General features: G+C 36.4%; 2 protein-coding genes across 2 annotated transcripts in view; one reads left to right on the top strand and one right to left on the bottom strand.

Annotated features, from left to right (window-relative positions):
- LOC126440349 (pre-mRNA-splicing factor ATP-dependent RNA helicase PRP16-like) overlaps positions 1 to 24,050 on the bottom strand; it is a 183,608-nt gene that overhangs the window by 73,863 nt on the left and 85,695 nt on the right. The window contains exons 12-13 of the mRNA XM_050090637.1: positions 1,835 to 2,045; positions 1,485 to 1,703 (exon numbers count right to left, since the gene is read on the bottom strand). Coding sequence (XP_049946594.1) covers positions 1,485 to 1,703; positions 1,835 to 2,045 — 430 coding nt within the window. The remainder of the gene's footprint in view (positions 1 to 1,484; positions 1,704 to 1,834; positions 2,046 to 24,050) is intronic.
- LOC126440350 (uncharacterized) lies at positions 8,354 to 18,862 on the top strand. Its single transcript, XM_050090638.1, has 6 exons — positions 8,354 to 8,409; positions 12,841 to 12,932; positions 13,750 to 13,908; positions 13,988 to 14,178; positions 14,260 to 14,349; positions 18,695 to 18,862. Exons 1-6 carry the CDS (start codon positions 8,369 to 8,371, stop codon positions 18,776 to 18,778), a joined length of 657 nt encoding a protein of 218 aa, XP_049946595.1. The 5' UTR covers positions 8,354 to 8,368; the 3' UTR covers positions 18,779 to 18,862.

The following is a 24,050-nucleotide window of genomic DNA, read 5'->3' as shown; positions in this document are numbered from 1 at the left end:
ATCCACAAATTTACTTTAATACTCCATGCCACAGTAGCTTATTGTCTTTTACACCATTTTGGGTCCTTTGCAGTACTATGACATATGCAACAGCAGTGTACACACACACACACACACACACACACACACTCTCTCTCTCTCTCTCTCTCTCTCTCTCTCTCTCTCTCTCTCTCTCTCAACATAATACTTGCAATATTGTTAACGACAGTACTTGCCCATAGTTGTGCTATATGGAATACATTAAACAACTGTTACTTTTATCATTTAGGCTTTGCTGTTGTGCATTATACATGTTTTTCAGAGGAGGAGAAATCCATAATCTTTTCAATCAAAAGTGTACTACGGAAGGAAATTAAAGTTCATTTACCTTCCTCAATGCGCTTTAATCATCCGAAAGCAATACTTTTGCAGGCTGTGGTAAGTTATTTTTCATTACTCACTGTAAATAAGCCATTATCATATTAACTAAATTTAGATATTTATGCAGGATGTACACAATTGCAAGTTAAAACCATATGCTTGCATGGAACATTGCAATTTTATTGCAGAAAATGACACATGTATTATAGAAAGCAGTTCTATGACACGTGAAGATGCTAAAAAATTGTTGAACACTGCTGGTGTTTCAGATGTGGATCCGTAATCTGATGACTCCTTAAAGCATCCTAATTATCAGCCAGCAACAAAGGCTGATAGTGAACTCTCAATACATTCTGTAGTGTTTCACTGGTATCTTTACAAATACATACAATAATTATCTTTTGTTTCTCATATATTGTCTCATGTTGATTACTCTGTGTTGTTTTAAGTCAAATGGCAATATAATTATGAGCTATCTAATTTTTGAAGCACTATAAAACATGTATAAATCTCTACAACAAACTGTTAAGAATTTTTAAAGGAGTAAGTATTCCATGTTATTGTTACTTCTACAACATCAGATGTACTGCCCACAGCACCAAGGTGTCTAACGGATCCATAACTATGCCTATCTTTTTGTTATTTAGTACTTAATGCTGAAGTTGACAAAATTTTTGAATAAGCATAAACACACACTAACAACCATGATGTATCACAATTATCAGTGCCATGAAGTTAGTAGTAACAATGATAGCATTTCCACGGTTGCAAAATTCCTTTTGCCTTTATCTCAAAACACACATTTTGCAGATACATTGTTACGACTCTAAACCCACGAATATTTCACTGAATAGTGAAAACTTTCTATTACTTAGTGTCACAGCAGGTTCTAGTTTAAGTTAAGAATTCTGTTTATATATTTTATGATTAAAACAACAGTTTACTCAAGCCATGCTCAGATGGTGAGATCTGAAAATATTTCACATTACGTTAGTAAACAGCATTAGGGAAACCTTAAAAAGTGAGAGCAAAATGGGTAACAAAGGGCAAGAAAGTGAACTAACGAGAGTGAACTAATGAGAGCAGGAGAGTGAACTAAGAAGAGGTTTTCCATGTTTCTTTACCTGTCAGTGAAGTTTCTGCAATATTGGTTGCAACAACACACTTCCTGAGTCCTTCTGGTGATCTCTGGAAGATCTTTGCTTGCAGATCTGATGGCAGTTGTGAATAAATTGGAAGAACAGAAAGCTGAGGAGCATTATCTATTTCCCCAAGTCTCTCAGCAAGAACTTCACATGTTACCTCAATATCCTCCTGCCCAGGCATAAAAATGAGGATATCTCCTGTTAAAAAGTGAGAATGTGAAATATTTAGAATGGCCATTTAATGATTTTCAAACAATATACTTTTACAAGGTAACAATACATCAGATGAAGAATTAATACCTCCAATAATTTTTGTTTGATACTGATACCTTCGTTTGGCTGCAGATGAATCTGTAGAGCTTGCTTCACAGCAGCATCAACATAATCTTCCACTGGGTTTTTGCTGAAGAAAATTTCCACAGGAAATGTTCTTCCCGGAATCGTGAATGTTGGGACATTACCAAAAAATGTAGAAAATTTTGTAGCATCCATAGTAGCTGAGGTAACTATCAATTTTAGATCATGTCTCCTAGCAACAACCTGAAACAGACAAGTAAAGTTGTATGACCTGGCTTTCTTGCAAATACTCCATTACCACCATGTATAATTTGTGCTGGTCATTGCATGATACAGGAAGGAAGACATGAAGGAAGCAAGGAAGATTTGAGTTTAACATCCCCTCAACATCAAGGCCATTAGAGGCAGAGCACAAGCTCGGATGGTGTTAAGGGTGAGGAAGGAAATCGGCCGTGCCCTTTGAAAGGGACCATCCCAATATTTGCCAGGACTGATTTAGAGAAATCATGGAAAACCTAAATGTGGATGGCCAGACACAGGTTTGAACTGTCATTGAATTGAATTCGAATCCAGTGTTACCCAGGGGTGCTTGCAAATACTCCACTACCTCCCAGTAATTTGTGCCAGTCTCATGTCAAACTGTGAATTTGGTGGTCTCTCTCTCTCTCTTCTCGAAAGCTATGAATATCCGGGGACAAAACTTAACCCACAATAAGATTTACAGAATGCAAACGATATTGTTTTAGGAAAACTTATGCAAGACTCATCACCAAAAGATTTGTAAAAGACGCCAACTTTCCTAAGGAAGGAATACTAAGATTGAACATTGTCGCGAGTTGGAGGAAGGAAATTGGCTGTCTCCTTTTCCAAAGAATCATCCCGATATTTGCCCTAAGTGAAAACACAGAAAAGTTAAACTTGGATAACCAGATGGTGATGTGAACCACTGTCCTCATAAATGTTGTCAATTGTTCCAACAGCAGTGCCATCTCATTTAGTCCAAAATAGCTAAGAATGCCTTTTGACACTGAGAACTGCTCAAAATACAATTCCCATGGTCAAAGCAAAAACTGGAGATTGAACCTCTCATACAAACCTAGAGTGTCAAACTCGCTCAATCTCCAATCATGTATGCCCCCTCTTCTCTTTTGGCTTAGTGCAGCCCTGTACAAGGTGACACTGCCTCGCATCACCCAGCCTCAAGCATTTTCTTTGCTGGAAGTGCTTTTAGCATGACGGGTGAAGTGCAACACCAGGGTGTATACGTGGACAAGGATTTCCCTGTTAAAAATACACTTTCTCCCAGGTGACAGTATATTTTTCCTTATCAATCATTTGAATGGTTATGGTTTTATACACGGGTGTACAATTTCCCTGCACTTTAGAAAACGAAACTCAGGGAAAAAGACACGTTTTGGAAATATCTTTGATGTGCAGCAACATGTACGCTGTGTATTTTCGTATTACGAAAGTATACATTGAAATTCTACCAAACACCGCATGTTACTTTCCGAATCATTGAAATCGAGATTTCGATGCGCTTTTGTAAGCCGTTCGTAGCTCATATCACGTGATCTCGCCGGCCGATGACAGCGGATATTCAGAGCCTAGGACACGTGATGATTGATTGATGTAGTCAACCAACAGCAACATCACTGTTAAGTAGCACGAACACACAAACAGGGAAAGTTAATAGTTTATATTAATATACATAGTGTTGCTACAAGAAAAACAAAGCTTTCACATATAATAGTGTTCCCAGGCTGCAAGAGAAGCTAAGCTTTCGCATATACTGTTGATCGTTTTTGCACGTGTTACTCTTTTAAGAAATATCACACAAATGTGCCAGTAAAATTTTTAATAATGACATAAATGTCTGATCTTCAGCGTTCGAAATTCTTCTAAATGGCTCGTCATCAAAGAGTTGATTTTTAAATGAGAGTCAAACGCTCTGTGATTTAATAAATTCATGGTACATTCTTGCTCATAGTTCAACTTACGTAAAAGGATATTTACTTTGAAAGTAACGCTTTTCAGACCACTATTCGCAATATTTTCCCGCGACCTGTTAGAAATTGGTTCGTTTCAGCAGTTGCCAGAGAGCGCAGATAACAGGCGACACCGCGCCTGGGTAGCTATCGTGACGTAGGAAGCCCGTACGTACGTGCGTGTAAAACATTTAAAGATCATACATTATATCATAAAAGAAACAAGAGATCAGAGGATACTGCAAGAGCATCGGAATTTATTAAAATGTGCACATTCATTATGTCCGGATTCCCAATGAAGTAGACCTCGGCCTGATATTAACCGTTTCAGTGTGGTTTTCGGAATGTAAATTTTCTTGGAGCACCAGTACTGTATTATATCATGTTTGGTTCTTTAATATGGCATAATGCCAAACGTGCTAGAAAATGAAAACGTGCACTTGAAATGCAGCGAACAATTGAAACTAGCCAGTACTGTGGAATCAAACATTTCGTTTCAAATACTTGACTGCCTCTGCGGAAAAGGTTAACGAAAGTCAAATATCTTTAGCAAACAGACAAAAATAACGTCATTGTTCCTCAAGGCGATTAATGCTTGACTGTCAGAAAGGTGGAAATAAAATAAAATATGAAACTAATGACATAATTTAGCCTTTCGTAATTATGTGAATGTGTTTTAATTCACTTGATAGCTCCCGGCCAGAGATATACGTTTTGTTTTCATTTGACGTCAGAGTAAACGAAGGGGAAGACAGCAAAATGTTAACACGGTTCATGTGGAGACTTCCCACTATAACGCAAGACTGCTCTGCGCAAGAGCCCCGGATCTATGACATTTTCGAACCGGGTCAACACTAAAAAAAATCGGATTTTCAAAACAGACCCTATGTTCATCTTGTAGTGCACATCTTTCTGAAAAGTCTGAAACATAAAACTTATGTATTCGCGGAAATGTAAGACATATTGTTTGGTCTTAAGTATGCCAAAGTGCAGTGCCACGCCTCTTCATAAAGCATTTTTCTACCGCACGTCCAAAATATATTCAGGACAGTGGGAATTGTAATGTCCTTTGGTGCCTCTCTTGCTCCCAGTCGCCCGGTTTGACAGCCTGGCCCTCTTCAAAAAAAATCTCGCAATTAATAGCGGATGGGATTATTTGTAATCGAGAGAACTCTTCAGAAAATCTGAACTCTTCATTGCCTATTACTTAATAACTTGCTATTTTGTGTGACATAAAATTAAATATAGGATATATAAAACCACTACTGACAAGAGATAAGCAAGAAATTACACATTTCTTCAAACCTCAACTCCTACCATTTTTCTCTCTAATCTTGCTACAGCTTTACATGGCGTGCCTTCCTTTCTGCTACAGAATCTATTACCTCATCAAAGTTCGTCAAACGATTTGCTACATGAAAAATCGAAATGTCGTTATCTAATATTGAAAAAGCTGTTAATACAAATAATACCCAAGACTGGTGTGGTTTCTCGATCCGATTACGTCTATTTTGTCACTGTCTATTACATAAAACAAAATAGGCCTTTCTAATATGGCAGCAATTTTGTAACACACACCAAATAAACGAGACTGCTTTGGCACAAATGGCCATTTTTATAACACAACATAATATAATTCACGAAGTACCAATATCAAATGCCTATTAGGCCTACTACAAGCAAAAAGCTTTATGTTAGGGAATTGTTTTACATTTCATTCACACGTGCCAGTGTCTCAAGCACGAGATCGAAAAGAAGTGCTACAAAATTTTTATATAAATTTGGAAGCGTCTTATTCTTCCATAATTTGTGTCATGTCCCCGTTTCTTCTCCTTCCCCGTTCTGACAAACAATCTTGTCATCACCAATTCTGTATCTATACCTGCCATTGTCAAAATTTGTTCGCCGATTAACTTCCCCAACCCTGCCAGAATCAAAGGTTTAGTTATCCCGCGATAATTTTGCGGTTAGGTGTTATTACGTGTTCGTACAAGACATGTTCCTCATTACTTCCAAAACAGAACTTAAGCAGCTGCTAGCCGGAGACTGTACTACTGGTCCTTACTAGTATAGCGATCTGGCCAAAAATTTTCTGTCAAAATTTCATTTTCTTGGATACACCGAGAAGATAATAAGTAATCTTTCTTACCTGTTATTCCTGTTAGTCGTTTATTTCCATTCTGGTAGTTTGAATCTATGGATTTCGCTAGTAATTATAAAAACAATGCTGATCATTCGCAAACCCAATCAACCACATAATCAGACAGCGATTGGCATTCATCCGTTCGGCTTTACTCCCTCAGTTCGTATAGCCCCGTCCCCTTTTGTCTGCGGAAAGTTTATTTCTAGATGCGACGAGGATTCTCCTTCAGAGACATCACGTACACTATGCATGCATCCAAAAGTCATCTTCAACTTTTATAGTCCTGTCTTCCTCAGTTGTGTGTAATATTACGGTATATTAATAATTTTTACTTATGGTCCGTCTGACAGCAACTGAATAAAACACAATTTTAGTGCCATACGCGTTTCGCCTTTATTTTCTGCAAGGCATCATCAATGGCAGGTTGCGTGGACAATTTCCTGCTTTAAAACAAGCGTTCAGTGCATAGTGTTGTGGAATGGGGAAAAAAACCGCAAATTGGCGTTCATAAGAAGAAGAACAACACCAAAAATGCAACAGGAGCGTAATATGTAGGAAATTGTCCACGCAACCTGCCACTGATGATGCCTTGCAGAAAATAAAGGCGAAATGCGTATGGCACTAAAATTGTGTTTTATTCAGTTGCTGTCAGACGGTCCATAAGTAAAAAATATTAATATACCGTAATATTCAAAAGTCAACTTATGATTCATTTAGAAATCAACTTAAAATGAGTTCAAAATCATGTGAATAATCGATAGACAAACGTGCGCTGGATGTTAGGCGCTTTGTGAAACAAGTTTTTTTTTTTTCCTCAAGAATATGAATTTGGCGCCCCCTTTTCCAGGTAGCATCTAGCTGCTTGCACAGCCAACAGCCACATTCATGTAGCCAGAAGCGGGAGAATCTACTACTCAAACGTGACTCAACTGCGCATACGCATGAGCCCACGCGTAGTTGCTAAAACAAATCGAATGTAAACAGTAGCGACTTCACGCTCATTGGAGGCAATTTGTTGTCATGAAGCACTGCATAGTCTTCCTAAAGCCTTTGACACATTTTCAATTGGCAGACGCTTGCATGAGCACTGTTTGTCGTCGTTGTACATGGCGCATTTCCTTTGCAATTTAAGTATTTTCGTTTTTTTCTCTCGTTTATGTTATATTGTTGAAGTATTATTCTGCAGTAGCGGGATACAGTAATATCCTTTGTTAGAGTATCGGTTCTTACCAGTCAAAATTACAAAAATTTAACTGAAAACTAAAACAATGAAAAATTCCCGGAATTCTAAAAATATCCCGGGTTGTTTCCCGGTTTTCTCCCGGATGAAAAAATTCCCGGGTTTTTCCCGGATCTCCCGGGTCGTATACACCCTGAACACCCTCAAAGGGTTGCTAGCAAGGATATCCTGCTTCCATTACACCGTAAAGTAACAGTGATGACTAGAGTGGCATGTGTTCCTTATCCCTGCAATCGCTGTATTTCTAGAGTGGAAATGGCCTATACCCTGTGGACATATAAAGAGAAAATTGAAATGATGGAGGATTTAGTTATGACAATGGGTGCTAGCTTGAGATTTTATAATGAAATAGTCTGTGCAAAGGAAAGAACTGCTTGCAAATACTGTCCCAAAAAGTTTTGGCAATCATAATGCCATAGCTTGTGAATGAAGACATGAATAAAATCCATCACAAACATTTCTTGACACAGAAAGATTGTCTATTAGTTCTATCACAACATGGCCCTTTCTTAGTGCTTCCACCACAGCAATCTGTTTTGAGAACTAAAAGTTTTAATTATGAATGTTTAAAAACTATTGCTTCTTTTCTTGCAGCACAGGAATGGTGGGGAAAAAAATCTGTCAAGTTATGGAGGTTACACAGGAGGCGAAAGATACTATGTTCTCCTATCTGGGTAAATTCCTGGGTGAGAGTGTTGGTGAGTTTCATGTTCCACAGATCATTCTGCACGATAAATTGTAATGATGTGGAACGAGTCATTTCACATTGAAACAGCAAATTAATTTGTAAAGTTTGTAAATATGGCTACATGTTGAATATTTATGAGATTTTATTTTTATTTTTTAAATATACAGATATGAGTTAGTAGTTCCAGAACACCACCTTTTACACATTACAATAGAATACACATTACAATGGAATAGAAGGAGTTGACAAGGAGAAACTTCTCCAGTTTGTGTTCAAATTTTACTTTGCTGTCTGTCAGACATTTTACATCATTGGATACACGATCAAAAATTTTAGTTCTAGCTTTGTGCACTGCTTTTTGTGCTAAAGACAACCTTAATGAGGAGAAACGAATGTAACTTTTCCTTCTGGTATTGTAATTATGTATCATTCTTCCTTTTGAACTCTAGTGGACCATTGTCAACAAACTTCATGAGGGAATAGGTATATGGTGAAGTAGTAGTCGGAATGTTCTACTTCTTAGACAGATGTCTACAAGACAATCACAGGTGAGCACCATATATTATTCTTACAGTGCGTTTTTGAGCAAATGATTGAACTATGTTGTTTTAGGAGTTCCAAAATCTGCTGCTTTCAATTTAAATTCCCATCAATATGGACACCTAAAAATTTTGAAGTTTCCACCCCTTTTATTAATTCTTCACCATGTCTTAACTTATAACTGGTGTAGTGCCCCTACGTGTGCGGAGCTGAATATGCAGTGTCTTTTTAAAACAGAGGGCGAGACCATTCGCAGAAACCAGTCAACTGTAGTTTTAAGAACAATGATACCATTTCTTCTGTTGCTGTATGTATCCTTGAACTAATTGCAATACTAGTGTCATCTGCAAAAAGAACTAATTCTGCTTGTTGCATATTAGACAGATGATCTAAGTACTGGAACAGACTTGTTTTTACAATTAGCTTCTGTCGTTAACAATATGTTGCTTGTACAAATAAAACTGAAGTAACAAAAGCAATGTGTTTAAGATGTGTTTCTTCACAAAATTCTGAAAGAAACTAACACCAACGAAACTCTTTGTAAGGAAATCTTGTTCTTAAGGATATGAGATTTCTGATATAAGTAAAATGACAAATAAAACCTCATTCTAACAAGTTGCACCTGCTATGAAACCTATTTCTGTGACCACAGCGATAAAATTTACCTTGAAAAATACTTGCATCATTAAAAATATCTGATGTCATGTAAGTAAACTGCTGGCCATTAAAACTGCAACATAAGGAAGGAAGGCAAATAACAAAATTTTGAAAATTATATGTATGCAACATAGTAGGAAAGTAACATGAGTAAATTGGGTGGGAGGGAGGGGGGGGGGGGGGGGGGGAGGGTTACAGGGTGTGTGAAATTTAGCACAATACACACACACACACACACACACACACACACACACAATGCTGTAACCTGGCTGGGCACTCATTTGGACTGAGCTGGGATTACACATAAGGGTGTGTCATTTCACACTGATCCACCTTTATGACAGAGTCCACAAATCAGCTGGTGAGTGACGATGTGTGAGTCTCTCAGCAACCTAAGAACAGATGTTTCAGATGGGTGTGTGACGTGGAGAATGTGCCGGCCAGGCCAACGGTTGAACACTCTGTGCACCAAGACAGGCAAAGACAGCACAGGAACTGTGCAGTCTAGTGTTGTGTTAGACCCTTATGCATTAGTTCCCCTCAGAGCTTTCACACATGGTTATGTCACTCGAGAGGTTGTATGCAGAATCAGGACTTATGTGTAAGGACTGTGTGGTCCCATTCCTGAGTACAATGTTGTTGTCGGGTGCAATACTTTCGGCACATTTCTCTCTGCTGCCATACCAAAACAATGATCACCGCACTGACAGATTGTGGCGCTCCAGACACTGCTGCATTGTCCGTGTGGATACTTGTCTTGCTGCAAATGAGTCCAGTTCCTGACTCCAGGTAGGTGATGTGGCTTTATACCCCGCACTGTCTGGCAAACAATATAACTGTCCTATACGGCACTAGTTAGTGGTGACACTGAGATTCTGTCCGGCATTGAGTCTGGCCCTGCAGTACCCATCAACTCCATGACAATAGTGGAATCCCAACCGACACAGGCAGGAATATTGCAGAATGATAAACTGCAGTTTGACATCTGAATCCCATGTACAAACTCGTATCTAGCATAACTTGTAAGCTGCAACTAGTGAATATGTAAATGACTGTTGTTGTTGTTGTTGTTGTTGTGGTCTTCAGTCCTGAGACTGGTTTGATGCAGCTCTCCATGCTACTCTGTCCTGTGCAAGCTTCTTCATCTCCCAGTACCTACTGCAACCTACATCCTTTTGAATCTGCTTAGTGTATTCATCTCTTGGTCTCCCCCTATGATTTTTACCCTCCACACCGCCCTCCAATACTAAATTGGTGATCCCTTGATGCCTCAGAACATGTCCTACCAACCGATCCCTTCTTCTGGTCAAGTTGTGCCACAAACTTCTCTTCTCCCCAATCCTATTCAATACTTCCTCATTAGTTATGTGATCTACCCATCTAATCTTCAGCATTCTTCTGTAGAACCACATTTCAAAAGCTTCTATTCTCTTCTTGTCCAAACTATTTACCGTCCATGTTTCACTGTATGACTGTATTAACATGTTATGTCAGTACAAATAATAATTCGATCAACATAAATGTTCAAAGTCAATAGTTCTCAAGAGCCAAAAATGAAACAGTCATACAAAGGTTCAACCAAGGCAAAACAAAGTCCAATCACACACTACAAGAGGGAAATTTCATAAAACAAAAGAGGGGGAAAAAATTTCGTGTAATGGAAAATGTCACTTGCTATGATACTGAAAATGTGAAATGAAAAATATCTGTCCCACACAAATTATGGGGCAGTCGCATGACATCCTACGTCAAAATTATTTAAATATACTTTTTTTTTCCTCCTTCTTTGGCAACTTTCCTGAACTAGTGAAACCTTGGGAAGGACTTGTAGTCATGTTCCCCCAAACCTCTTTGTATTCTCTTTATCTCAATGAGATTTTTGCTCCCTCATTTGCACCTTCCAACATAAATTTGATGGCATTGCATACAATAACATATGTCAAATTATAAAGATCTTTGCCAGCAACTAAGGTGTGGAGAACTCTTTAAATACACAAGTTGACAAGCAACAATCAACTGAGAAGGCCACCTCTTGGGAACAAAGAAATGGAGTCGCTCAGCACTCAGGACAACAACGCATTACTGCACAAAGCTAAGGTGTTTGGTACGACCTCTAACTTCACCTACATGACGTTAACCCATATGCTGCACACCACATGTACCTGAAGATGAAATGTTAAATATTAAAATGAACTGGGCAGTATTAATAAACTAATATGTAATTGTTTATGGAAATTATTATTTGGAAATAATGAGATAGTCTATGCTGGATGGAAACAGGTATCTATTTATAATCTGACCAAACAAGAATAAGCCTTTTGAAGATCAAGCAAAAACAAAGAAATCAAGTACCTTCCTATAAAAGATCTGAATTTTCTAACAGCCTGAGATTTTACATCTTTTTTAATCTGTTTCATGGTACTTGCTCTGGGTTTTGTTTTCTTACCAGATTCAAAGCAAGTACTTTAAAAAAACTTCATATTTGACTTTTATATTTTGGAAATAGAAAAAAAGTCTTTTCTGGTATACATAGTACACATGATATGTGATCTGTAACTGTTGGAACTTAGAAAGATTACCTTTAGCTAAAAACAGTGATTAAGAGGTATGCACTAAATGATTTGCATAGAAGTTAATACTGTAAGTTCTTGGCTGTGCTGTACAAGCAACAACTGCATCACTTATGTAGAAGGAAAATGTGAGATATGAACAATGATTGATGCAACTGAATTAATTAACTGTCTGAATTTTAATTAGACAAAGAGACAAAACTGCATGTTATTTAGTAATCCAAAATACAATATAGAATATAATAAAAAATATACATCTAAAAAGATTTTTCAAATTTTCATTGAAATTATACAAATTAATGTTCAGTTTCTAGTTTTTAAATAATTTCAGAAAAGAACATATATACAGTTCTTATAATATGAGTTTAAGTGCAAGACCGCTATTACAAGACTAAGGTGATTATCCTGAAACACACAGAAGATATGACATACTTAAATTCCGCTTAGAAGGTACAGATTATAAAGTTAAGATAGCATCCTGTTATCTGATGCATGGCGGTTTATGATATCTCAGTTTTACTATCTGCTTAAATACACACCTTCATTGATAGAGCAGGTTTTGAGATGTGCGGCTGCATTAAGACAACTTGTCTTTAGCTTCAGTTTAATTGAAAACTTGTGTCTTGTGTTCATCCAGTAGCAATAAATTTATCGTTACATCACTACAGTTTATCAGTGGAACTAACCATGGACATATATATGTAAGTTACAACACTGTCAGAATGTTCTGAACTAGCTACATTTTTTCTTGACTTCTGTGTAAAGTACTATGTAAGCTGTATCACCCCAAGAAAAACCAAGTAAACATTGGAAAAATTAATTGGATTAAATATAACAATTTTAGCAGTCTACAAATTCACAATGTAGGAAAGTGTTTCCAAAATATTGTATAAGGAATCATATTGCACTTTTTCAAAAAGTTGTTTTTAATGGCAACATTAAATGAGGATACATAGAACTCTGTTAAATAATGTAATTTACAGCATGTACAACAAATATTCAGAAAATAGAATGCTAAGAGATATATAGTTCTCATTCAGCTAGCAGCTTCGAAGGTAACAGATGTAGTGTTATGTTTGCCCTCTCTGTTAGAGTGTCTGAGTTAAGTGATGTTAACTAGGTTGAGTGGCAGAGAGAACTGTGACGCATGACGGCTACCAGTTGTTTTCAGGACTGTTTGTGTACAGTACCTTATACATTTTTCTCTTGCAGGTTTGCCTTCACAGCACTGCCTCAGTCAAAAAAAGGAAGAACACAAAATAATATGGGAGGGAAAGGAAAACAAAAGACCACAAAAATGAATGGTGAGCTATTTTCATAAATACATAGCAACATTATTATAATCTACTACAATAGCGGTGCTCTGTGTACAGTATATATATATATATATATATATATATATATATATATATATATATATATAGTAATGGAGGCTGTTTTTTGTGAACACTGCAATGGCTAATTTTCTGGTAACTGTACATCACTGACAAATGTACGATAAAAAGGCTTCAGTTGCTCGATGCTTAATTAAAGAAAATACATTACAGCATCAAATAAAAAATGCAACGCTCTTGTTACACGATTATTGTTAAAGACACTAACATGACTACCAATACAATAAGCACACTCAGGACGAGGAAAAAGTGGCAAATGGACAACATTCTGTGTTTTGTAAAGTGGAAAATTATTACTGGAATGCTCGAAAACTATTTGCAGTTAGTAAAGTGTACATGGCTACAAAGTATGCAACCTATTCTTGTCAGTTAATTCCATGGATTATTAGCATGATAAATCACAATGATGCGATGGGAACAGACAACTGGGACAATTAAAATCCGTATAAATGAAGCAGCCAATTGTGTTTGCATACTATAGAGCTTAAAATGATGTTTACTATGGCAAGACACATGTTCTTTTTCACATTAATTAAGTCGCAGTTTTCTTTGCTTTTAGATATAACGCAATATTGAGGTAATCTTGTGTTGTGTGGGTAAGAGATAAGATATACCACTTCCCTGATAACAGAGGCTTGTCAGCCGGTCCAAACCAATAGCCTGTCTTTTGTGATAGGTGTGTTAGAAGTCACAGTCCACTCTGAAATTTGATACATGACTTGTGCAGGTACCGGGAAAGTGTCAACCATGAAGTTCACAGTGAGGACTACATCTAAATGGCTATCAGGTGATGAAAAAAGGGTCTTCTGCAATGTTATGGAAAGTGGTGACATTATAGAAGTGCAAAATGACACCTTACATATATGGGGTATTGGCATAAAAACAAGTAAGTGATATACATAATTTGGTTTTTGCACTTTTAGTATTATATTTGAGTGCTATCTTATAAAATTTTCATTTGACAGAGACCAAAGATGGAAACAAAATAGAAGTTGCATATTATAAGCCATCAAATGAACCAAATATAATGGGTAAAATAGTACGGGAACCACTGGAAAACTTTTGGACTGAAGGTTCACAGATCAGAATAAACAACAGCAGTGACAAAACACATCAGCATCATAGTGAGGAAGAAGTTGTCCAACGAGTGGAACATGTAATATAAAACTGTTACAAAAAAATTGCTACAAATGATAGCAGGTTAAGAATAAATTTCTAATTTTATTTATTTTTACAGGCACTTCAACACAAAAGCAGAAAGTGGCATAATTCTGAACACTTTGCATTCTGGTGTCGACATGGAGAAAAACTGACAGACAAACGACAGGTATGAAATTTAATTTTAATTAAGTTCATTATTTGTGAGATGGAAAGCAAAAAGGACCTCATGTCAAAAATTTTGGGTTTTGAGCGTAATTTTTATGTTCAAGATTAAATTCGGAACATAAAAAAAAAAAAAAGAGATCTCTACCTTTAAATCTGAGTGAGTTAAAAGAGGTTTAAAGTTTCACTTTATCGCCACTGATTATTATTTAATTTTGCTTCTATATCACCCTAAAAATGTCCTCTGTCAAACAGTAAAGACTTATTTAAGTTAACATTAAGAGGTTAACCTCTTCAGACCAACAGCACATTGCAGTGTACAAAAATTTAAAACCAAATAAATGACTCCAAATTGAGAAAAGTCAGTGTGCTCCACAAACTCCCCCCCCCCCCCCCCCCCTCCCAGTATTGGAGTATTGGAATTTTTACTCCATGTTATGAAATATCTTCGATCAAATTTTGCTGCTAAAAGCCACCTAAAATTCACAAAACCCTCAAATATAAATTACTGGGATCCCATATTACATGGTGGTCAAAGGATTTCATTTTTCACTTCTAAAATACTTGCATCGGTAGCTGTTCAAGATCATCCACAAAGAGCATTTTTGCCTCTCCTCTTTGTCTTTTGTTCTAGAATATCTGGCTGGGCAGGTTCCTCCTCGAGGTCCTCACTGTCACTGACTTGAGGTTCTGGTCCTGTATCTGCTTCTACTTCGGGACACTTTCTATTTCTCTTCACAACAGATCCTCTTTTTACAAAGACAGTATTTTCATTGTCTTGTCATCCCTGCTGGAATTACTGCCAAGAAACCAAACAAGCCCATTTTCGTTGGCAAAGATGCAGTGTACAAATTCATTTCCATCCATGAACATTTTGCAGTGTACACTACCTTTGTAACTAATGATGAACTCAAACTGAATATATTTACTAAATATATTCAATTTGAGTTCATCATTTGTATGTGAGGCACTTTGTTAGCAATATTATTCTTTAAGAGATTTAGTCAGTCAGATGTATTCACAGCAACTTCACCTTTTTTGCTCCTAGTAGCAACAGCAGAGTTAACATGTGTTGTAGGTGTGGGTTTTTGTTGTTACAGTAATGTTAACTGTCAGCTGGGATTTTAGGGCTGCAAACTGCAGATTGGTAACATCAGTAGGTGTTTGTAACTCTCATATAAAAAGGGACCATTTGTCTTGTTTGGCATTATTGTATACATAATACATTCTTTTTTTATATACACAGATTCTCTGAGCTATTTAAAGTGCTGATAAAATTTAGGAAATACTATTTTGTGAACCACTGCATACACATCACTGAGCTTTCCAAAGGTGGTCTCTTGTTACTTCTCTGTAACAACAAGAGGCCTTTTCTCAAAAGACTGACATCAATTGCTTTTAATGATATAACTGACTTCTGTTGGATTCAAACAACTTTCAAATGATATAAGTGTTTACGGAATGAAGTAAATTACAATAATATGCAAAAAAGAAAATAAAACAATGGAAAATCCAGGATGGAATAATGACAGTATTATGAAAAGGAAAGCTGCTATTTGCTTAGTGGAGATGCTGATTCACAGATAGGCCTATCTGTGACTCAGCATTCTGCTATGTGGTGAGTAGCAACTATCCTTTTCATAATATTGTTGAAAAAAGAAAATAGGCATTTTAGACAACCCTGAATGTTTTTGCTTGTACCGAAAATTTTACTTCTCTGACAAGAGGCCCTTTTTTTCTTTCCATCTCGCATTTATGGATGCTTTTTTTACTGAAACAAGTGCAGTGGGAAATGTTAACTTCATATGTTGTTATTCATGTAACAACAGGGTCTGCATATTTGCTACAGTTTTTTTGTAATATACAAGACTGTGATCTTCAAAGTTATTATCTCTGTCATTTTTAGATTTCTGAGAATTGCAGGTTCAGTGATGATAGGTCTTACAAGGGTGTACATGTTAGACAGCTTGAATAAAAGACAGCTGAGCACGTATTATTACACAAGTACTTGAAATGGATCAAAAATATAGAATAATTTACATTAAAATCATTTACCTAAAAAATGTACAGATTAAGAGAAAGTGTGGCTTTCTTTTGTTTATTGTTATCAGACCTGAATACCTTAAACAAGCAAGACTTGAATTTTGGCTGAACAAGTAAAAGGCAATAGTATTGATCATAATTTCTTTTAAATTTATATATTTTTCACTTGTTAGGCTAATTTATACTGTAGGTGACTGGTAACAGTAAACTTGTTGTTTCATTTAATGTCAGTAACAGTCACGGTAAAGCCTAACCTAAAAATGTTCGCATTTAAAGGTGAAATACTCTCTTTGAAACTAAATATGATGAATTATTATTAAACCTACAGTATAAATTAGCCTAACAAGTGAAAAATATATAAATTTAAAAGAAATTATGATAATGAAGCTGCACTCAATGAAAAGACAGGTTGAAACACCTTTGCACATTGCTATAGTTGTTCCTACTGGAGAATATGCCCTTGCTTTCTTCTATGCTGAGAGTTGGTTCATACAGTCAGATACAGAAAGATGTACAATTTAATGTCAAATCCGGATCACAATACAACTTGATGTTTTTCACAGATAGAAAGTATTTTCAGAGGGGAATGTCACAGTACTATCACCAAAAACTGTAGGACCAAACACATGCTGTATCCCAAAAACTTGTATCTGCAGCCTACTATCACTTAACTCTGAAACCACCAACAAACATATTTCAAAACAAAGGGAGTATTCAAATATTTTGTGATTAAGCAGTGTTTCTTGAACAATAAATGTGTACAACGTCACACTTAGTTCAAGTCTTTCTTCTTCAGTTTAATAATGACTTGTTAAATGAGGTAGTGCTTTACACACAAGAAACTCTGTATGTAACTTCACATCCTATTCCCCATTCCATTCTTCAACACTCTACAAGATCACATAAGCTCCTCATACTCCATAAATAAATATTTTTAAAAATTAACATTAAACAGTGTAACAATGTCTTTAGAAGGATTTGCTATTCTTGATGAGTACTATCTTTTTTGAAAAATGAGTTCTTTTCTATTTTTAGGTGTTACATCAAAGCTCAATGGGATAAAGCATTGATGAGTTCAAAGTGTTGCAATGTTAATTAAAATTTATCCATAATCTAGGTTGAGCAATGTAAAAGAATATGTAACTCGATGTTTAGCTTATATTTTTAATTTACATGTGCATGAACCACATATCTTCCACTTTAGGGATTGTTTATAACAGCTTCTGTACTTTTACGCAAGGTTTATGATGTAATAAGATACATTGCTTATAAAATTATGTATCATCAATAACTCTCTGTGCTGCTCCCACAAAGGAGTAACATCACTTTTGCAACATTATATTTACTTGAATTTTATTTTAATTTTAACTCTGCTACTGTCTATGAACTGCTTCCTTGTTATTCTTTTTTTTTTTTAATTATCAAGTCCCACAACATTTTGGAAAATTCGCCGGCAAACTTAATACTGAAGCACTATGAGTGACATTTCATTAAATGTTATGCTTTTAGCATACTGTGTTGATTTACGTAAATGATATCAAAATGGGAAAGGTAACTATTGATGGCTGAACAAAGTTGCTCAGTAATGGTCAGTGTTTGGCATGAAGTCAAATGTCTGCATTGCATCATTTTTCGCTCTCTTCTTGACAGCTTGACATATGTGTAAGAAGTCACAAAAAAGGGCAGATAGAACCTACTCCTCGTTATTGCTAGTTAATACAAACTCGAAATTTCTTTCAAATATTGAAACACTATTCTCAGTTCACGTAAATGTCCGATTTATTTTCAATTTTGAGCTTATAAATACTAGGTATTATCTCTGCTGAAACAGCGATGACTGACGATAAAAGAAACATACTAACAAAATAAAAAGAAACCTCTCTGGAATAAAAAGAGAAAAACAAGAAAAAGAAAACAAAACTGCTGTTCTAGGACATATGTGTGAAAAATTAAGAAACATGAGATGTTATGAAGCAAAAGAGATGTGCAAGTTTGCTTTTTGGAATAATATTTGTACATGGAACAATGAAATCCACTGAAATGATGCTGCCTAGTTAGAGTAAGTCCATCAAGGAATGTGCATGCAGTTCTTGCTCCTCCAGACTCATCATTAATTTTACATAATCTATATACAAGCAAGACAATTATTCTGCTTACAATGCCTGTAATATGAAACACTAAAGCCTCAAAATGATTTGAACTAAATGAATTCCTACACAGTGCACAAACATATTAATTAATAAAAACTGCATCAATGTAAGTGTGGTTTTATAGCAAATTTTTAACATAAAATTATTTATTTGCAGATGTCTGATGTCGCAAAGTGGGGGAGTTTGTCTGCATCGGCTGGTGTGTGGATGTTTATGAGAAAGAGACACAACACACAATGAATCATGTGCAACAATATTTTTTTCATCTCTCATCTTATTTAATGTCATTTGCACATATCTGTATATCACCTGTATATAGTTTCTATCCAATTCACCTTTGTCTTAGGTGTATTTATTTTTTATTTTTTTTACTACTGCAGATGAATCAATAAATTGTACATATGAACAGATTAATTGTTTTCATTTTACAAATTTCTATAACAAACACAATGTAGCTGGAGATAATTTAAACATGAAGAAATTTGTTGATTTGGCATATTTCCATTCACTAATAAGCAAAGGAATCCTTTGTAATGAAAATAGTATCTTTAGAACATCTACTAAAAATTCAGTATTTTGACAACTATTTGAAACTATATATACATAATGTCCTTTGCTAACTAACTAGCTTGCAATTATCAATATTTCTCTTTTATCAAAAAAGATGCATAACATGAATGTAATATAAAAAGACCAGTCCATAAAGATTTCAAGGTCTTAACATTAGTACAGAAGGTAGTAAGATTCATGGCTACATTTGTATTTAATGCACTTCCGCAGTGTATTAAATGTCTTTTTAGTAATATAGTGGAATTTAAGTGTGAGGTAAGACTTTCAGTTGGGCAGTTTGTTTTATTACAATGAAGAGTATCTTCACATGGACTCTTCAAATGAATGTATTACATTATAGTGTAATTCATATTAATATTATAATAAAGCTCGTGACGCATGATAGTGATCTCCTTAACAGAGCACGCTGGCCACTTTGTCACACTGCAGATATCGTAGAACTGATACCAGTCAGTCATGTGACCCTCCACTGGTGACGCAAGTCATGGCAGTGAAATGCCAGCTGATTGTATGGAATTTAGTACTGTAAGATGTTCGTAGAATGCACTCCTTCAACAAGTAAATTTCTAAACATACCCGTGTCTCGCATACCAGAATATGGTGGACATCATGTACGGATGACCTCAATCCCTATCATTTACAGCAGATGCAACATCTTCGAGAAGGAGCTGAGGAAAGGTGATTGGCATTTTTTCGAACCTAATTGCAAATCCAATTGTTACGGAATCAATGACACTCATAACTCACATTGGTGGTCTGACGAAATCACACATGCTTTTGTGGAGACATGTTTTCAAAAACACTTCCCTGTAAATATGAGATGCGGTATGTGCACATTCTAGTCATTAGGTGACCCATCGTCTAAACAACACCCTCGGGAGATGGATTGGCATAAACTGTCACATTTCTTGACCACCTACGTCCCTGGTCCTACCTCTTCAAATTTTTGCCTGTGGGGATGGTAGAAAGGTGAAGTGTAGAAAGAAAAAGTAAATACAAAGAGATGAGTTCGTTGTTCACATTATGAACTTTGCTGTCCTCGTAAAAGAAAGTGAAGATGACCTCACAAGAGTTACATATAGCGCTGCAAAGAGAATTCGAATGTGTAGTCAAATCATAGTTGGAATTAACGAAAATCAATTTTGGACTTCATCATTTGTCGGAGTCTAACACATTCCGTGAATATTTGCTTAGGTTACATTGTAACAGCTGTAGCTCTGTAACGAATAAAAATTGCACAAATGTTATACAGAATGTTTTATTCAAATTAGTCAGTACTACCACCTCCTAAAATATTCACTATTCTTCCTGAAACACACTGTAGTACAGAAACACTGTTTTCAATTTTAGTGGTTTGGAAGGACTAGAATAATTCCTAATTAAGTATTTACACTGGGAAAGGTTTCTGTCCTGAGTACAGAAACTTTAGTTTATATGATATGAAACACTACAAAAAGAAAAACAGCTAACGAAACTGTTTATGACTTACATGAGGCTGCTCTGCCCTCTTTGATTTTCTTCATAATTAAAGGATTTGAAGGTCAGTGACCAGACATACATTTTCTAATGCAGTACGAAGCAATTCTTAAAGGCGCATGTAAAAATCACCTTTGAAAAATAGAAAATATTTGACAGCTATTAACACAATCACCCTTGTGATGAGTTGTAGGTTGCAGGACATGACTACATAATTTAAACTGCATGACATGCTCAGCTTGGAAACGCAAGCTTCACTATATGAATGCATGGGGTCCAATTTCTAACTAACAGATAACTCTCAAAAGTATTCTAAAATGAAGCACGGCCACAAATATAATGTGGCAGATGATCGCACCAAACAACCAACATAGTGAAGCGATTAGTTAGTGGTGGTGGTGAGGAGGATTTGCAAAGGCTTGCTGATACTCTTTTCAACAGTGATAATGAAGTATGTGATTTGCCTTTTAGTGATACAGGTATGAAGAACCACAAGCACTAGTTCAATGTAAATATATTTATGAACGTATTGATGAAAGTGATGATAATGATGAGTGTGCACTGGCCTCTTCAACACATGTTCATAGTATGACACAGACTAAACAAAGTGAATGGGACTGGAAAAAAACTGATAATAACCCTGTTATCCTTTTACATTCTATGTCTGAAGTGGGGCTTGCGAAAATTTGTTTAATAAATGTACATGCAGCATGTGAACTATACATTTTTAGAATATATGGATGGGGCAATTGTTCAAACAGATTTTTGATGAGACTAATGTCTATGCGAGGAAACAACTGAACAATAAAGGCGGCACAAAAATTGCTTATACGAGAAAACAACTGAACAACAAACACAGAAAAAGAAGCTGAAAAGGTGATAAATTGTTTGAAATTATGCTGGATGAGATTAGGACATATTTTGCATTACTTATCCTGATGTCACAATTGCAAAAATCTGGAACGAAATTGTACTGGCACAAAAATAGGACTTTGGAGACAGCTATTTGTCATGACACAATGAGTAGAGAGGGATTCAATATTATTTTGTATCATGGCTGAAGAGAAAGCAGACTGAAGTGATATACAGAAAAAAGTAGAGCCCATCATTTAGTATTTTCTTTTAAAATTTTTGAATTATACTTTCCTTACCAGGACACAGCTGTAGAAGAAAGTCTAATGAACTTCAGAGGCTGCCTTTCTTATGTTCAACGCAATATCCATACACGGGCAACATATCATGTACAGGTCTAAAAAATTGTGAATCTAGTTCTGGTTACTGCCTCTCTTTCAAAATTTATACCGGTGATGACGTGACAGGTCCTACCTTTCTGGGCAGTACAAATATAGTGCTAAAATGTGTAAACCATAGTTGGATAAAGGTTGCACATTACTTATGGATAACTGGCATTCTTCCCTTGACTTATTTACAAGACCGACAAACAACTAGACAAATTACGGATGTCCATCCTACTGCATGGACGAGGGACTTCAGCTGATGATATGTGTGAGAGAAAATGCCACCACGGCTGTACCTTGAGAATGTCGTCATTGTCTCACACGACCAGTTTCAGCGGCACAATACCACCATCCTCAGGCCCCACCACTGCCAAAAGAGTATCAAATTTCCTTGGTGCATTTATTGTGGGGTCATTGTTACTAGTATACGTAGGCTAGCTTTCGACAGGAGTCTCTACTTGACACCATGTTGTCTCTCAAACAACACAGTGTTGAGCAGAGATTCCTGAGGAAAGCTAGCCCACGTATACTAGTAACAATGACCCCACAATAAATGCGCCAAGGAGAAATTTGATACTCTTTTGGCAGTGGTGGGGCCTGAGGATGGCAGTATTGTGCTGCCGAAACTGGTCGTGTGAGACAATGAGGACATTCTCAAGGTACAGCTGTGGTGGTACTTTTTCTCACACAGTAAGACAAATGTTGTAGGCACTTGAGACAAAACAGAGTAGAACATGTCTCAGGACATCCCCTTTGGAGGGGGGGGGGGGGGGGGGGGGAAGAGGAGCCATAGACAACACGAGAGGTTGTCCTCTTACATATATTGCATGTGAAGTGGCACTATAAAGATGTCTGGTTTTTGTATGTTAAACATGAATCTGTAGACATGATGGGAAAAGACAAACCAAGAAGACAGTAAAGTCAGACACCATGAGACAAGGCAATAAAACTAAATTACCACTGAACATCAGAATCGAGTAGGTCACACAAACCTTCAAGAAAGCTCTCTTTCCAGTCACGTGATGTACAGTGAAGGGATACACATTGGAGGCTGCTACTGTGGTTGCTAACTGTGGTGGGGTGCACACAAGGATTTTTTAGATTAGGCAACTCTCTATCCAATCTAGATAATGATAGCTGTATGAAACCCAGAAGTATCAGTGTAAGATCAAAAGAAATGCCTTCAACAGGTGAAAATATTAAAATCCTAATGGTTAACTGCTGAAGCATTTGCAACAAAGTGCCAGAGTTTGAGGCGCTCCTGAAAAAACAGTGAAGTTCGCATAATACAAGGTACAGAAAGCTGGTTGAAGCCTGAATTTCATAGCAGTGAGATTTTTGGGGACAAATTAAGTGTGTATCAAAAGAATAGGCAAATGGAAAATGAAGATGGTGTATTTTTCACAATAGACAGGAAACTCAAATCAGATCGTTGGGGCAAGACCCACTATCAGTAATGGGCATAAAATAATAATTGGATCCTTCTATCACCCACAGACTCATCTCCCGATGTAACTGAAAACTTTAGAGAAAACCTCAGTTCACTTGTACACAAGTTCCCTGTTATCACTGGAGGAGATTTTAATCATCCAACAATGAATTGTGATAGTTACAGTTTTGTTAGTGGTGGGTGTGACAAGACATACTGTGAAATGTCACTAAATACTTTCTCTGAAAACTACCTAGAGCTGATAACTCGAAACCCCACTCATGATAGAAGTATACGGGATCTAATGGCAACACACAGACCTGACCTCTTTCAGGACGTCCACACTGAAACTGGTATCAGTGAACATGATGCAGTTGAGGCAACAGTGATTACCAAAGAACAAAGGACAGCTAAAACAAGCAGAAAGATATTATATTCAGTAAAATAGATAAAAAATCAGTAGTGTCATATCTCAATGAGGAACTTGAAACTTTCAGTGCAGAGCAGAAGTATTTTGAGGAGCTATGGCTCAAGTTTAAAAGAATGGTTGACCATGCACTGGAAAAATATGTACCTAGTAGAACAGCTCATAACTGGAGGGACCCTCAATGGTACACAGTCACTGTAAGGAAACTTCTAAGGAAATAGAGATCACTGCATAATAGATGAAAAACAAAGCATACATGAAAAACAAAAGCATAGATGAAAAACAAAAGCATAGAACTATAGACAGAGAGATGCTGAATAAAATGTGCTTGGCTGTCAAGACAGCAATGTGTTAAGCCTTCAATAACTAACG

The sequence above is a fragment of the Schistocerca serialis genome, unplaced genomic scaffold (genome assembly GCF_023864345.2).
Source record: "Schistocerca serialis cubense isolate TAMUIC-IGC-003099 unplaced genomic scaffold, iqSchSeri2.2 HiC_scaffold_1362, whole genome shotgun sequence".
Lineage (NCBI taxonomy): Eukaryota > Metazoa > Arthropoda > Insecta > Orthoptera > Acrididae > Schistocerca > Schistocerca serialis.
The sequence above is the reverse complement of the archived record's forward strand: the minus strand, read 5'-3'. Positions and strand labels throughout refer to the sequence as shown.

Coding starts and splice junctions, on each gene's coding strand:
- LOC126440350 (XM_050090638.1), top strand. CDS start 8,369: ATGTTCTACTTCTTAGACAGATGTCTACAAGACAATCACAG. Junction 8,410..12,840: donor TGTCTACAAGACAATCACAG/GTGAGCACCATA, acceptor TTTCTCTTGCAG/GTTTGCCTTCACAGCACTGC. Junction 13,909..13,987: donor GGGTATTGGCATAAAAACAA/GTAAGTGATATA, acceptor TTCATTTGACAG/AGACCAAAGATGGAAACAAA.